Raw genomic sequence first — 16,244 nt, 5'->3', positions numbered from 1 at the left:
GAGAAAGGAACAACACCTTCGCCGAGCGATCGAAAATTATCATAATTTCCATTTCCTTTTACGCTATTATCCTTTTGCATTTCCCAATACCGATGCACTTGTTCGTGTGTTTCCCACACATCCTTGAGATCCCTTATCTGTGCTTGTTTGCTTTGTGGTGGTTCGCATTCCCCCCACCGCTGGCCTCCTTGCATTCCACTTGTCTCGCTGGATCCTTCGGTTTCATTCCTTTGTGCGCTGTGTTTGCTGTGATTTGATGCTGGGATCGGAATCCTGTGCGTTTTCCGTGGGGTTTCGGCTATCACTTTTGTTTTTACTTTTGATTTCATTCTTGGGAATCGCTGTGGGAACTCGCACGTCCATCAGTTTGTTCATATATGAGTTGGGCCATCTACCAAATTTTTGGGCAAACTTGTTTAGCATTATTAACAGAAATCGTCTTAGCGCCCCCTTAGTGCTTTGTCTTTGGGTCTCCGGCATATTTAATTGTCATTTAACAAATTAACTTGCCAAAAATTCAAAAACTCTGGCACTGATTTTCCCACAGACAAATTCCCCTGCTTACAATAGAGTTATTCGTACGGAAAACAAAGTCATGCGGTGTTTCGCAGGAACTCTCCCACACACACATTTTGAATATGCCCCTGTGATCCTTTTCTGCTGCAAGAAAAGGATGAAATGTATCCCGGCTACCTGTGCATCGGCAAATTCAAATCGGCTGCTTTTCTCACAGCCAAACAAAAATATGTAGGTCCTGAATGGACCCAGCTATCTGCGTTTCTTGGGCCGATTTGGATTTCTTGTGGGTAACAAGTGTATCTATCGGTATCCGTGAGATGGTCGTGATTGAACAGCTTTGCGCAATGGGAAATGTGGAAATGGGCCTCCCTTAGTTTTCCCAGGATATGAGCGCCGTCGAAATTCCTTGAGAAAAAATGCATGATTGCGGCATTATTATTGCTTTGTATCGTTTTATTTTATTTTTTCTTATTTCGCCTAAAAGAAACACTCCTTAGCTCTATTTATTGCGAATTAATGCATATTTATTATATTTTTACAGTGTTTTCTTGCAGTGCGTTTCTGTTGCGCGTTAGTTAATCGATTCGCGCTTTGCTTAGCTTATTACATACATCATTATATGTATAAATATCATTTTTACATTGTATAATTGTTAAAATTTGGCTTTAGTCTGAGCATTATTTTTACAGTATATCCCTTTCGGTTTTAGGTCGATTGATTTGAAAATCGTGCAAACTAAATAGTGCTACAAGTTTGTAGTCATAAGTATTCTAGATGTGTGATGCAATTATTCCTAAGAAATTTGATCGTTAATTGATATATTCTGGATGTGCTGGCGTTGTTCGTCCTGGCTTTGTGAATACTTAATTAATTTAAATGCATATTTGGTCAATCTCAAGAGACGATTTCGATTTCGCCCGCATTCACTAATTGGCAAATTGTTAGTGAGTGCTCGAATGATTCCTCCGTTTTGTTAAATGTTAACTAGGCTGCTTTTGGGCAATAAATGTATAAAATATGTACAACTTTTTCTTCAGCTCGTGAGCTATAACTAAATCTACCAACTACTAAATTTACAGATCCACAAAACGTTTCGGATATACACAGATTCACGTATGTTAAAAATTCATTTATCAAAAGGCGCTTGTAAAACGTGTAAGCAAATAAGAGTATAAGGACATCGTTAGGGACATAACAAAGGGAGCAAGGCTGCCCGAGTTATAGCTCTTTGGATGAAGGCTCAGGTCAGCCCAAAATTAAAATAATATCAAAAACAATAGAAGGAAACAAAATATACACAAACGTTTACAAAAGTTCGTTATATGGCTAAACTATCAGTCCATTGTGTTCGAATTCAAATCATTATTGAGGATTGGGATATGGATGTCTCCATGTACGACTGCGCCTAGCACAGCTCTCGGTTGCAGCGGGTCAATCATCAGAGGATGTCCGGCGTGTGATTCTCGTCGTGCGTGTGCTGCAGCAGACCCTTTCGCTCGTCCGGAGCCGTGCTGTGTGTTATTTCCGTGCTCACTGGCTCCGGAATGGCATCCGCGTACATAGATTCGTACACCGGATTCGCAAAGTTACCCTGCAAAATAAACTGGAGTTAGTTGTGGTCAATAGCATATGTAGGCTGTGGACAATTCATTCTTTGAGTTATAAATATAAAAATGATTATAGCTACATATTATATATTATGAAAATATGTGCTCACCTTGTCATCTTCACTGGCGAATGTTGGCGCCTCATCTGCATCCCCGCGATACATGGCATTGGTGAGCATAATCTCCACGTTGTCCGTCAATCGAGCGTGGGAGAATGGCTGGGCTATGCGATGTTTCCTGCGCAAAAAGCGTGGATTAGATACGCTGTAATAAACCAATATTTGCCACCAATTGAGAACACGTGTTTTCCTTGCAGTTGAGTGCAGCCGTCAGGCCACCTTTTTATTTCTTCTTATCTCTTCGAGTAGCAGAAACGGTTCTGCCTGCTTAACCTCTACAGAGTGTCTAATCTTACCTAAATACTGCGACTGCGCCGCCGTCGACAGCGGCAGAAGAGCAGCGTATATATATATATGTATAAGAGAGAGAGAGAGAGAGCTTATGCGCATATATGGCCAGCGGCCAGCGTGGGGATGCTGACTTAGCTTAAAGCATAAATGGGTGATCTTATATCACGCTCACTTGAGACATTTATTTATGCAATGCAACTAAGTGTTGCTGTGTACTTATAGGTACAGTGTACCCTCGATATATGCACATACTACACCTCCCCTCTTTTTTAAAATAACGTAAAGAAATGAAGTTATTTTCTATCAACTATATTATCATTATAAAATAAAAATTACTTAAATATTATTTTTAATGAATTAACATTATTTATGATATAGAATTTTTAAATGAATAAAGAAAAAATATGTATGTATTTTGAATTAATAAAAATTCGATTATATCTATGTCTTTGTTATATTGTTTTGGCTGATCAGGCCGTTATTTAAGTTTTATTATGAAAGGTTTGGCATTGATTGCCCTTTTTTTTTCTCATTCTATTTGTGCTTTTTTAGCCTATCTTTATGTACTATTTGTTGTTTCTTACTTCCTGTTTTAATGGTTATATTGTCATTTATTCCTATATCTACTACGTCATAAGGACCTTCATATCTTTTATCTAACTTATGACCTGTTTCTTTTCTAAGTAATACTTTATCTCCTATTTTTAATTCGAAATTATTTGTATTCCTATCATATCTTAATTTTCTATCCGCTTTTGCTTTTTCTAACATTCTTCTTGCTCTGTTGTACGACAATTCTAGTCTGCATTTAAGCTCTTTAGAGTAGTCGTCTAAGTTGTATATTGGGTCTATTTTGTTTATCTTACTGAAATCTTTGAATTGTCTGGGTAGTCTGCCAAATACTAGTTCGTATGGGCAGTAGTCATGGACTATTGAGGGTGTTGTATTGAAGCAATAAGTGAAATATGGTAACCAAATGTCCCAATCACTTTTGTCAACCGATATGTATGAACGTATATATTCATTAAAAGTTCGGTGGCTTCTTTCTATTGTTCCTAAAGTTTGATGATGGTGAGCGCTAGATGTTAGATTTTCTATATGCATATATTTGCATAATTCATTCATAAGTGAATTTTTGTATTCCGTACCTTGATCCGTAATGAACGTCTTCATTGGACCGTACTTCAGTACAAATGATTCAAATATAGCCTTTGCAACTGTTTTAGCACTTTTATTCGGTGTTGGAATAGTGACTAAAAACTTGGTTAGATCGCATATGATTGTAACTGCATACTCATTTCCGTCTTCCGATTTCGGTAGTGGACCAATGGTATCAATTAAAACAGTATCAAATGCTGTTGCTGGCGTTGGCATCAATGTTAATGGAGTTTTCGTATGTGTTGTAATTTTGGCTTGTTGACATTTCAAACAAGTCTTTACATACTTTGAGATTGTCTTGGTCATCTGAGGCCAATAATAAAATCTTTTGATTTTTGACTGGGTTCGCGAAATACCAGTGTGGCCTCCTTCTATAGGATCATCATGGAATTTTGTCAAAATTTCTTTAATCTGAGCTTCGTCATTTTTGTCTATAATTATCACCTTTTGTAGAATAGCTAGTTCTACTTTTTCGAGTACTCGGTTGCCCTTTATTTTAAATTCATTTAGTGATACAAATTGGAACATCTGTTCACTTGGTGATATTCGCATTTTTGTTATTTTATGCATTCCGGCTTTTGAAATAAGCTTTTGAAAGAATTGATTTAGATCAAATGTTTCATTAGAATACAAGTCATCAACATCAAAGCGTGAAACAATTGTTTTTCCTCGTTTTAATAAACACTTGTGTTTATCTATTTTGATTAAAACATATTTCTTTGTGTCATTATTATTGACAACTTCATAGACTTTGGGCTTTTCTATTGTTTGCTCTTTTTCCTCTTGTATTTTGACTATTGCTTCGTCTTTACAGGAATTTTCCTGTTTAGCTTTTGATCTGGTGGTAACTTTTAATATTTCTCTGTTGATTGTTTTCAGATCTTTTATTGTTATGCGAGACAAGGCGTCCGCAATATGGTTATCTTTCCCCTTAAGATATTCTACAGTAAAGTCATACTCTTCTAAATCCAGCCTCATACGAGTGAGTTTTGAACTTGGATTTTTCATAGAGAATAGGTATGACAATGGTCTATGATCGCTTTTTACCATGAAATGCTTGCCATATATGTATGGTCGAAAATGATTTATGGCCCAATGAATGGCCGTTAATTCTTGTTCTGTAGTGGACTTATTACTTTCACCTTGAGTGAACATTCTTGAAGCGTATGCCACTGGAAGTTGTTGACCATTGTGATCTTGTGTAAGTACCGCTCCGCATGCCTGTTTACTAGCATCGGTTGTTATGCAAAATTCTTTACCGAAATCTGGGTACTGTAGTAATGTTGGTTTCATTAATTCTGTTTTAAGGTATTCGAATGCATCATTGCATTCTGCTGTCCATTCGAATTGAACATTCTTTTTACAAAGCCTCGTTAAGTGGCGTGAATGATCAGAAAAATTTTTAATGAAACGTCTGTAATAATTACAGAAGGCTACGAAACGCCTAGCACTGTCGGCATCTGTTGGTATAGGATATTTTTCTATAACTTCATATTTGGTGTCATCTGGGAGTATACCTTTATCGGTGCATTTGTGACCCAAATATGTTACTTCTTTCATAAAGAAAGAACATTTCCCTGGATGTAGTTTCAAATTATGTCGTCTACATAGCTCGAATACGTTAGTCAAATTTTTGAGCATATGTTTTTCTGAACAACCTATTACTACTAAGTCATCCATATATAGAAATGCTTGCGATGGTTCAAGACCAGAAAATGCAAGTGTCATCATACGTTGGAAGGAGTTTGGTGCTACTTTCAGTCCGTATGGTAATCGCGTGAAGCGATATGAGCCATTGGCTGTTGAAAATGACGTTATATCTCTATACCTTTTTTCTAGTTCTATCTGGTGGAATCCAGACATTAGGTCGAGACATGAAAAATACTTTGCTCTTCCTAATTGATCAAGAATATCTTCTATTCTTGGAAGTGGAAATTTGTCTGATAATAGTTTCTTATTTATTTGACGATAGTCAACTGCTAATCGCCATCTTTTTTCCGTGGAATTCGGAAGTGGTTTCTTTGGAACCAAAAGTAATGGACTATTATATTCAGACATTGATGGTTCAACTATTCCATCATCTATTAATTTTTTTACCTGTCTGGCGATTTCTGGTTTTTGGCTATCTGCCATGCGATAGTTTTTTATATAGACCGGTGTTTTTTCCCCTAATCTGAGTTTTTGTTTGTAGAAATTGTTAGCCGATATTGGTTCTGTTTCTAGACCAAAAATATCGCTAAACTCGGTGCATAACTTAGTTAGTTCATTATTGAATTGTTTAGGGAATCTTAATTGTTTTAAAATTTCTTCAGTTCTATTTTCCTTTTCTACTGGTGTTGTAAAAATGTCATAGTCTTTCATTGATTCGCATTTGATCTTCGCGCTATCTATTATGGCGTCTTTATTATTTGTATTTATAATGCGAATCAATGCGTTTTTGCTATCGGCAATGGTGCTTGCTACTATTATACCTGGTTGCAGCTCCTGATTTGGTACTACCACCGTTTTTTCGTTAGTGAGTAATTTGACTTGTCTGATTACTTCGCATCTAGCTGGCAATAAGAGTGTGTTGGAGTCTAAGTTATGTGTAATTGGTACACTAATCTGTCTACTGAAGTTATTGGGTCTTATTGTGAACCAGTCTTTGTTATTTTGAAACTCTAATACGCAATTGTATTTCTTGATAAAATCTATACCGATTATGCCATCGCATGGTATCGGAAAATTCTCAGGTACTACATGAAATTCATGTGGCACTAGAACATCCTGAATGCGTATGTCAAGATCTACTGTTCCTATAGACTGTATGGTTCCTTGCCCAACACCTGTAATATTTGATATATTACTGAAATTTATATTATTATATTCCTTTGCTTTGGCTTTTAGCAATGAAATTTCTGCACCTGTGTCTATTAGTAATGTAAGAACTGTGTTTGTTTCATGGTTTTTTGTCTTAATGAAAATACTCAGATTTAGGTTTACTTTAAACACTTTTACTGTTGATCTCTTAAGGGGGTCTGGCTGTTTTCCGATTGTACGTTACGCACATTTCGGTTGTTATTATTATTCTGACTTTGGTTACCCCTTCGGTTACCTCCGTCTCTGTTATTACCGTGGCCGCGGTAGCCTCCGCGACCTCTGTTGTTATTATTATAACCTTGGTTATAACCCTGGTTATAATTCTGGTTATAATTATGGTTATAATTATTTCTGCCTCTACCACGATAGTAGGCATTATAATTACCACGTCTATTATTCCCATTATAGAATAAGACTGTGTTTGAATTGCCGGTTATTTCTGTACTGCAGTGTAGGTATTTTTCCATTGCGTCGTTGAATGTACTAAATGTACCTGCAGTTAAGATCATTTTAAGTGTCTCGTTGGCACAGTTTTTGGTCATTGCTGATATCGACTCTTTAGTCGCGAATTTGTCAGCATTATCGGCGTCTAATCCGCCGTCTATGTAAGCTGCCTCGAGCTGCTTACGCATACTGTCTATTTCTGTAACGTACTGAGACGCGGTCTTGCCTCTTTGTTGGGCATTTATTAATTTGGCCTTTATAACGTCAGGCGATTCGCCTTTTACGTTTGCCTGCAATATGGTAATTATTGCCTGTATCGTTGTCGCATGTTCTACTTTATAGTTTAATGGGCCAATAATTTTGGTCTTTATGACCTCTACTGCTAAAGTTTCTTGATCTCCTTTAGTTAGATCCGTCAACTTTAGTGCTGTCACAAACCTGTTTAAATGGAGTTTCTTACCATCGAATTCAGGTACTGTGGCAGATACCTGTTTAACGTATGCTCTCTGAGCTTCTAATGCGTTGGCCATGTTTCTTGTATTTGGTTGTACGGTATTAAATTTTAATTCTTCTATTGATTCGATATCGCTTTCGATATCTAAATCTTCTAGCGGCTGCGACTCGTCCAAGTCTCTTAACTGGCTTTCGTCGAATTCTGCTATTTTGGTTAGTTCTGTTGGGACTTCTATTATAATACTGTGTCTAACGCTGGTATTATGTAGTCTTTTACCAAATGAACTGAGAACTTTGAAGCATTGGACTTTATGTTCTTCAGTGAGTTTGCTTTTGTTTGTTACTATTAGGTTTTGTAATGTGTTGTATTGTGTTATCAATACCTTTATGTGAAAAATAAGCGTCTGAGTTTTGATCAGCGCGGTTTTATTAATACATTTATAGGATTTATCAAAAGCATCTCTAATATTGTTTATGGATATGGTTAAGTTTAGCCATTCCATGTATGTACCTTTTAGCGATGTAATCGCACTTGTACCTTTTTGGTGTAGTTTCTATTAGATTTTGTCTAAATCATTGGCTCGACTCATGTAAGTCTTTTTCAACGATCTTTTGTGAAACTGATAAAGTTTTAAGGCCAGGTTAAAAGGCTGATAGGATAACTAAAATCAAAAATAGTAAGTACATTGAGTTTAACTGTGGGGTTGTATCCACGACTTATGTCCCATTTTGATATGGGGAAAATTAGTCTTTATTTGTATATCAAAAGTACAAATAGAATTTTAACTTTGAGAATTGGTCAATTATTGTTATCTCGATCAGATATAAATATAGCTCGAAATTTTAATAGGTCTAAACTGTTGTTAAACATATTTTTACTTGATAGATGAATTCATTATACTCAGTTTACATCGGTTGCAATTTGCAATTTTACAATATTATTACTTATTTTAAGTTTAGGACTGAGTATAATGTGTTAGTTATGAAATGGGTCCCTGATAAGTTAGTAATTTTGTTGCAGCGGAAACCGCATCGACAACATTAATATAATATTTGGGCGGTTGAGGCTATGGCGTATAACGCAGCCCGCCGCTTTACTTCGCACCACGAAGTTGTTGATTGATGGCTGCAAGGCGCTCTTTGTAGCGCTGCCTGTCTTCCTCATTAGTTGCCGTCTTCAGTAGTTCGATGTTGAGCCTCCGGGCGCTGAGCAACTTAATCCGGCGGCCACCCCTCTTCTTTTTAGGTGGCTGCTCCCTCGCTGCAGTCCGTGCCTTGTACTCTTGTATGGTCAAGGGCTTTGGTCCCGCGGACGGATCTACCTCTATTACCTCTTTGATACTTGGCAGATCCCTTTGCTCGACAGGAGCAGGGTGTTCGAACGTCTGCTTGGTAGACATTCGCTGTTGTCATGTGCGGCGCGCCGGTGGAATCCTTTATCCTTTATCCTAATCCTATCCTCGCAGGATGCCGTGCTAATTGCTGTTGCGGCTTACAATGGTCGAGGGCAGTCGTTCATGCAGACGTCGGGTCTTTTCGGCTTGGGTGATGTTGAATTTTCAGTTATTTCTTCATTGATTATTTCTATTTTTGCTGAGTGAGTTGTGGTATTCGGCTTTCTTTGCTGGAGGTTTTCTTTCAGAAAGTCTAATTCGGCAGTTAATTTCTGTGCCGTTGCCCATGGGGGCGGTGTTTTATTTGTATATCATAGCCACTTAATATGTGCTATACCTTTATTTTTGATTTTCTGACATCCGCGTTTGCCCATTACCACACTCTACTCACTCAGTATTTTTGTTTCTTTTTTTCTTCAGTGTCCCGTCTCTAGGTCTCCCGCACTGGTGTAAGGGGCGGCCTGCCTCTCACACCTGTTGTCGCTGTTTAGAATTCCCAAATCAAATCGGCAATATTAGCAGCATTTCCTCAGTAGTCCTCAGATCGCAGGCTCCTGCCTCACGGTCGCCATGTAATAAACCAATATTTGCCACCAATTGAGAACACGTGTTTTCCTTGCAGTTGAGTGCAGCCGTCAGGCCACCTTTTTATTTCTTCTTATCTCTTCGAGTAGCAGAAACGGTTCTGCCTGCTTAACCTCTACAGAGTGTCTAATCTTACCTAAATACTGCGACTGCGCCGCCGTCGACAGCGGCAGAAGAGCAGCGTATATATATATATGTATAAGAGAGAGAGAGAGAGAGCTTATGCGCATATATGGCCAGCGGCCAGCGTGGGGATGCTGACTTAGCTTAAAGCATAAATGGGTGATCTTATATCACGCTCACTTGAGACATTTATTTATGCAATGCAACTAAGTGTTGCTGTGTACTTATAGGTACAGTGTACCCTCGATATATGCACATACTACAACGCCACATAAAGTCATATTAAAAAACACTCACTTAAGGAAGTAAACTGCACCAGCGAACAAGGCAAGTACGAGAAGAATCACCGCCAGGACCAAGACCAGCACAGAGAACACGCTGCCCGATTCCGTGGGCTCCTGTTCACCCTTTAGGGCATCGGCGCTGTCCGACAGACATGGCACCACCCTGTTGTTCTCACACAAACATTCATTAATGGAGCTGCCCGGACGGCAGACGTTGCACTCGCCTCCGACGCAGTGGGGCGGCATCTCACAGGCATTGCCCTGCCAGTCTCCAATGCAACTGCAATGTGGCAATCTATACTCGTCCAGGTGACATACGCCACCATTCGCACAATACCGGGCGCAGGGATTGTCATCCGTTACGGGTAAGGTGCACAAATCTCCATTCCACTGGTCCGTGCAATTGCAGAGTGCCACGCCCTTGATAACGTGACAGGTTCCCGCATTCTGGCATATCATTAACGTGCAGGGATCCCTGGTGGGTACCTTGGTGTTGTCACAAAAGTGCGGTGGGCTGGAGGTTTTGCATAGATCCGATTCGCAACTCTCGCCGATATAACGCGGCGGACAAGTGCAACTTAGTCGACCACCTCTTTCCGAGCAAGTTCCTCCGTTGCGGCAGAAGTCGCGGCATGAATTGGACTCACAATGTTCGCCAAAGTAGCCACTGGGGCACTTGCACTGCCGTTGACCCTTTGTGCTGATCACACAGGATCCGCCATTCCTGCAAAAATCGGCGCACTCGTCGATCTCGCATCGCTTGCCGGTGAAGCCATCCGGACACTCGCATTGCGGGGTGCCCGTTAGCGTTTCCCTGCAGATACCGCCATTCTCACAGGTTAGATTCCTACAGTGCTCGCATTGCTCGCCAGTAAACATTTTGGGACAGCTACACTTCATGCCTTCCGTTTCTGAGATCAGGCACGATCCTCCATTGTGGCAGCGACTCTGGCAAGCAGGCATGGAGGTCTCGCAACGTGCCCCCGACCATCCTGCTGTACAGGTGCATTTTAGGGGTGGCGGCTCCTGAGATCCTGGCAACGCTGGCGCAACAGAGCAAACTCCGTAGTTCTGACAGTAGCCGGAGCATCGATAATGCTCACAAAGCTCGCCCTCAAACTGTGGCTGACAGATGCACTTGGGCACGTGGTCCACAATCTTGCAAGTACCCAGGTTACACTGCAGAGGACAATAGTCGGGTATATCCGCGTGCGCCTTGCAAACCCCATCATCGGTCATAACATAGCCTTCGGCACACTTACAACTGTACCCAACGGAAGACTCTGAGGAGAGAATGCAGAGGGCGCGAGATGACTTGCACGGATCCTTGGCGCAAGGATTGCTTACTAGAAATAAAAACATTTGCATTATATAAGAGAGAACATTAATTTTCAGCTTAAAGAGCCAACTTACTATTCCTATTCTGCTTCATTGGATGCAGGATGCCAATGTCAGACGAGCGATAGCCCTTCAGCAAGTACGTGCCGTTGTCGTTACCAAACTTGTTCATCTTAATGATACTCTGATCGTAGAGCTTGATATACAGATAGTCCTCGAAGACGTCGATCTTCTGCGGTTTCTCTCGATTTCCGAAACGCCTAACCACGTTGCGATCCTTGCCATTGAGACGACACGTTTCGATCGTTCCCTTCCGATAGTCAGCCCAGTACAGACGGCCTGTCGGGTAGTCCATTGACAAACTAATTGGCCAGCCCACGTCGCGTTCCACCAAACTCTTTTTGTTGCTGCCGTCCAAAGAGGCTACCAGTATACCATTCTCCAGGGTGGACCAGATCATAATGCGTGATTCGGGCTCCAGGACAATATCCGTAGGATTCATGCCCGTCGACACGAGAGATATGTACTTTTTACCCTCAATATCGGTGGCCAGAATTTGATTATGCCTCGAGTCAATGATGTACACACGCTGAGATATCCAGTCCACGGCCAGCGATTTTGGATCGTCCAACTCGGGAATCTAACAGGCAATAATAGTTATTTTATGGACAAAATGAGTATAAGTGGTATATACTCACATTAAATGCAGTAAGCTCCTTGAGATCACGGCGCACCCTTACTCCCGTACCCTCCACATGCGGTGTGGCTATCTTCATGGTGTGAACCTTGCCGTGGTGCGAGTCAATCCAGAAGAGCAGCGTATCCTTGGGCCTAATCAGTATGTCGAAAACGTCTATCTTGAGGCTATCCGTCTGGAAGAAGCCAACTACGGTGGTGCCCTCCTGCTTGGCAGGGAGAATAAATCGGAACTCCTGCTCCGAGGCCAGCAAGAGGATCTGATCCGGTCCGGATGCTAAGCAAGTCGCATTCTTCTCCGGCCCCTTGTGATAGCCATCCGCGCACTTACAATTGTAGTGGCCTGCCTTCTTCTCAATGCAAATTTGGGAACAGCTTCCGAAACCGCAAACAGGCGGCTGGCAGTTCATCTCATCGGATCCGTCAACGCAATTGTACTGTCCATCGCAGCGGAAGGCCTTCGAGATACAGTCGTCGTTTTCGCATTGGAATTGATCGTGTCGACACTTGGGCAGCGCCGCACACACAGCATCAGATTCATCCTCGTTCTCCCCACAATCATTGACGCCGTCGCAGAGCGCCGAGTTGCGCACACACAGTTGGTTGCGGCACTTGAAGGCGTTTGCATGGCAATGGGTTTTGGCACAGGTCTCCAAGCTCTCGTCACTGCCGTCCAAGCAGTCATCCCATCCATCGCACTTCCAGCGGGACATGATGCACTTGCCGTTTCCGCAGCTAAAGTGATCCGAATGGCAAGTGCAGTTCACCTCGTCAGACCCATCCGGGCAGTCATCATCGCCATCGCATTTGTATTGCCTGCAAAAAGGAACTTTTAAATAAGTACATACATTCCCGGAAAGAAGTCCTGATCACTTACTTGTTGATGCACGTGTTGAAGGCGGCGCACTTGAACTGATTCTCCTTGCAGGTGATATTGCAGTTGATCTCGTCGCTGTTATCGTCGCAGTGGATCTCTCCATCGCAGCGATAGTTGTGCTTGATGCACTTACCTGTTCCGCAGCGGAACTCGCTCTCCGAGCAGTTGCGCATCTGGCAGTTCAGCTCGTCGCTTCCATCGCCGCAATCGTTCTCGTAGTCGCAGCGCCAACGGCCGGGAATGCACTTGGAATTGTTGCACTTGAAGTAGGTTGGATCACAGGTGGCCTTTGAGCTAAAGCAGCTGGCTGGCTCGTCCTCGCCATTGGGGCAATCGTGGTCATCGTCACAGCGCCAAGCCAGTGGAATACACCGACCCGAATCGCATCTAAAAAGGAAACGCACTCGTTAATTGATGACATTTCTTTTCGCTAATTACAAATAAATCAGCTTAAAAGCACACTCACTGGAAATCATTGGGTCCGCAAGAGACATTATCACAGTTAGCCTCGTCGGACTTGTCCGGACAATCGATATCCCCATCGCACACCCACACGAAGGGCATGCACCGGTTGTTGCCGCATTGGAACTGATCCTTCTTGCAGACGAGCGGCGTGCACGAGGATTCATCTTCTCCGCCCGGACAGTCCTTAACACCATCGCATCGCTTTACATTGTCCACGCAGAACGCACTCGAATTAGCCGTCGCTCCGCACTTCATGTGGTTGTCGAAACAGGTGAACTTGTCGCAATTAAGTTCATCAGAACCGTCGCCACACTGGTTGATGCCGTCACAAAGGTTCGATGGGTGGGTGCACTTCTTGTTGGCACACTGGTATTGTCCTGGCTCACAGTGAAAGGGCGGGCAGGTCTCTGGCTCATCGCTGCCATCGCCACAATCGTCCTGTGTATCACAGCGCCAGTAAAATGGAATGCACTTGTAGGTGTTAACGCACTCGAAATGAGCAGCCGTACAATTTGCCCGACAAGTCCGACCATCGTCCGCCAAGATAAAGTTTGTGGGACACATGCACTTGTAGTACGGTTCCTCCGGCGAGAGAACGCACAGAGTGGAACAGTTGGCAGCCAGGCAGGGATTCCCGCTCATCGGCTGCTGCTGCCGGTAGGGATGAAAGACACGTAGGTCCATGGGTCGATGGATTGTGGTAATCAAAGTGGTGCAGTTTTGTCCATTGAATATACTGCAGTACTCAATGGACTTGGTCTCCCAATCAGACCAGTAGATGCGACCCTCCCACACGGCAATGGCAAAGATGTGGTGCAGATTCAACAGGGGATTAATGCTCCTTGCCAGTAGCAATCGCGTATGATTTCCATCCAAATCACTCACCGAGATCGTATCTTCCCTGGCATCGCCCCAAAACAACTGTTGCGTCTCAAAGCTAATGGTCAAGGCGTTTGGCCAACCCAAGCCGTCGCGAATAATCATCTTGGGATTGGAGCCATCCATGCCAGCCTTGCCAATATGCGGACTGTCACCCCAATCTGACCAGAAGATGTGTCGCTGATATGGGTGCAGGGCAATTCCACGCGGCTCCCGTAGATACTCATTGATTAGGACCTTCCGGTACTTTCCATCAAGCTGGGAAACTTCTATAGTATCTAATCCCTTATCACACCAGTACAAATTTTTGGCCACCCAGTCCACGGCTAGGCCATCCGGGTTCTTTAGCATAGCTTGATGCAAGGTCTGCGTTTTGTTCTCCTTGGGACAGTATCGTTTGATGGTGCCCACGGTGCTGGTGACATCAGACCAGTACAGGCACTGGCTATCCCAGTCGTAGTCCAGGGCCACGGCATTGGAAAGCTCGTTGATCAAAATGCTGCCATTGCCAGTCATGTCAACCTGACGAATGTAGTAACGGTTGGAAAAGATCAGCTCCATGGACACGTTGCTGGTGGCCTTGCAGGTGTGGTGGTCAACCAATGCATAACCCTTTGCGCACAGGCACTTGTATGATCCGTAAGTGTTGATACAGGTCTGTGAGCACGGCTGCTGCTCATCGCACTCATCGATGTCCGTGCAGAGGTGTGGACTCCTGGGGAGAACCTTGTAACCCGGTCGACAATGGCATTGGTAACCGACCACCTTGTCCTCGCACTCGTGCTCGCATATATCTGGAATCAGACACTCATTCACATTGCACAGCTCCTCGTCCGAGAAGTCAGCACAATCGTTCCTTCGATCACACAACAAATCAGCATGGATGCATGCTCCATTCTTGCAGCGGAAGTCATCGGTGCCATTGCATCCACGGGTGTGGGCACATAGACTGCTCGTCTCGTCGGATCCATCGCCGCAATCCGGTTTGCCATCGCACGTCTGGTTCTTAAAAATGCAAAGGCCATCCTGACACTGGTGCATCAGTGATCCGCCAGGACAGGAGTGCGGCTGGAAGGCTGGCACACAGCCTTCATACTCATCGTCGCCTCCGGGGCAGTCCTCATCGCCGTCGCACACGTAATGAGAGTCGATACAGAGGCCTGTCGATTAAAATGATGATGTAACTTTTAATTAATATAAACCAAGAAAAGCAGTCCCTCCTCATGCAATATAAAGCTTGAATTTGTATTGTGCACCAGATTTAAGTTGCTAAAAATATTACGAAATAAATAAAACTCATATCTTACCGCTGGTGCAAAGGTGGGCAGGTGGCGGACAGTCCGGAATGTGAGCGACACCGCCGCATTGGGGTCCTTCGTCTTCGCTGCCCTCGTCCCCAAGGCCACTAGGACAATCCTTTTCTCCGTCGCACACCCACTTCTGGGGAATGCAGCGACCGGAGCTCTTGCACTGGAACAAGTGCGGCCTGCAAGGACGATTCGGGCACTGTGGCCCCTCATCCGAGCCATCTTCGCAGTCACTCTTCCCATCACACTGCCAACTGGCTGGAATGCACGTTTTATCGCAGGCGAACTGATTGTGCCTGCACTCGGTGCGGCAATTAATCTCATCACTTCCATCAGGACAATCCTTTTCACCATCGCAGTGCCAGGAGCCGGCAATGCAGTTCCCGCTAGCACAGCGGAACTGTCCGGGATCGCAGCTTAAACTGGTGTGGTTGGCGCAGTCCAACTCATCCGTGCCATCTGGACAGTCTGGATCGCCGTCGCAGCGCCATCTGGGCATGATGCACATAGTGCTGTTCCCGCAGTGCACAAACGTCATATCGCTCACCTCGCAGGGAATGGGAGCACACATCTTTTCGTCGCTGAAGTCGCGACAATCCTTCAAACTGTCGCAGAGGAACTTGCGAGGAATGCACTCTCCGCTTCCGCAGCGGAACATATCCGGCATTTCCTAAAAAAAGAAGTTTTAAATATTTTCATAATTCATGTATATAGAAACCACTGCCCTAGTCAGCAAGCAATTAGTAACTAATATATTCATTATTTAACTTGTACCATAACCATCAATTATCGGAGTAAACGTGATAATATGAAAATCCAATTTTATAGATTGACAATCAGTTTTTA

The 16,244-nt window shown here is 43.2% G+C and overlaps 1 protein-coding gene across 4 annotated transcripts in view; it reads right to left on the bottom strand.

Annotated features, from left to right (window-relative positions):
• Positions 1-943: 943 nt before the first annotated feature.
• Positions 944-16,244, bottom strand: part of LOC6739326 (low-density lipoprotein receptor-related protein 1B) — a 60,025-nt gene continuing 44,724 nt past the window's right edge. For 2 of the 4 annotated variants that reach the window (XM_016172190.3, XM_039291843.2), the window contains 8 exons: positions 15,399-16,068; positions 13,214-15,251; positions 12,748-13,134; positions 11,873-12,686; positions 11,250-11,814; positions 9,850-11,182; positions 2,237-2,363; positions 944-2,122 (listed from right to left, as the gene is read on the bottom strand). In XM_016172190.3, coding sequence (XP_016026477.1) covers positions 1,958-2,122; positions 2,237-2,363; positions 9,850-11,182; positions 11,250-11,814; positions 11,873-12,686; positions 12,748-13,134; positions 13,214-15,251; positions 15,399-16,068 — 6,099 coding nt within the window. In that variant the 3' untranslated portion in view covers positions 944-1,957. Of the gene's footprint in view, positions 2,123-2,236; positions 2,364-2,430; positions 2,770-9,793; positions 11,183-11,249; positions 11,815-11,872; positions 12,687-12,747; positions 13,135-13,213; positions 15,252-15,398; positions 16,069-16,244 lie in introns of those variants that run through there. The other 2 variants (XM_016172191.3, XR_006541544.1) reach the window with 2 other exon arrangements.

The sequence above is a fragment of the Drosophila simulans genome, chromosome 2R (assembly GCF_016746395.2).
Source record: "Drosophila simulans strain w501 chromosome 2R, Prin_Dsim_3.1, whole genome shotgun sequence".
NCBI classification, from domain to species: Eukaryota; Metazoa; Arthropoda; class Insecta; order Diptera; family Drosophilidae; genus Drosophila; species Drosophila simulans.
The sequence above is the reverse complement of the archived record's forward strand: the minus strand, read 5'-3'. Positions and strand labels throughout refer to the sequence as shown.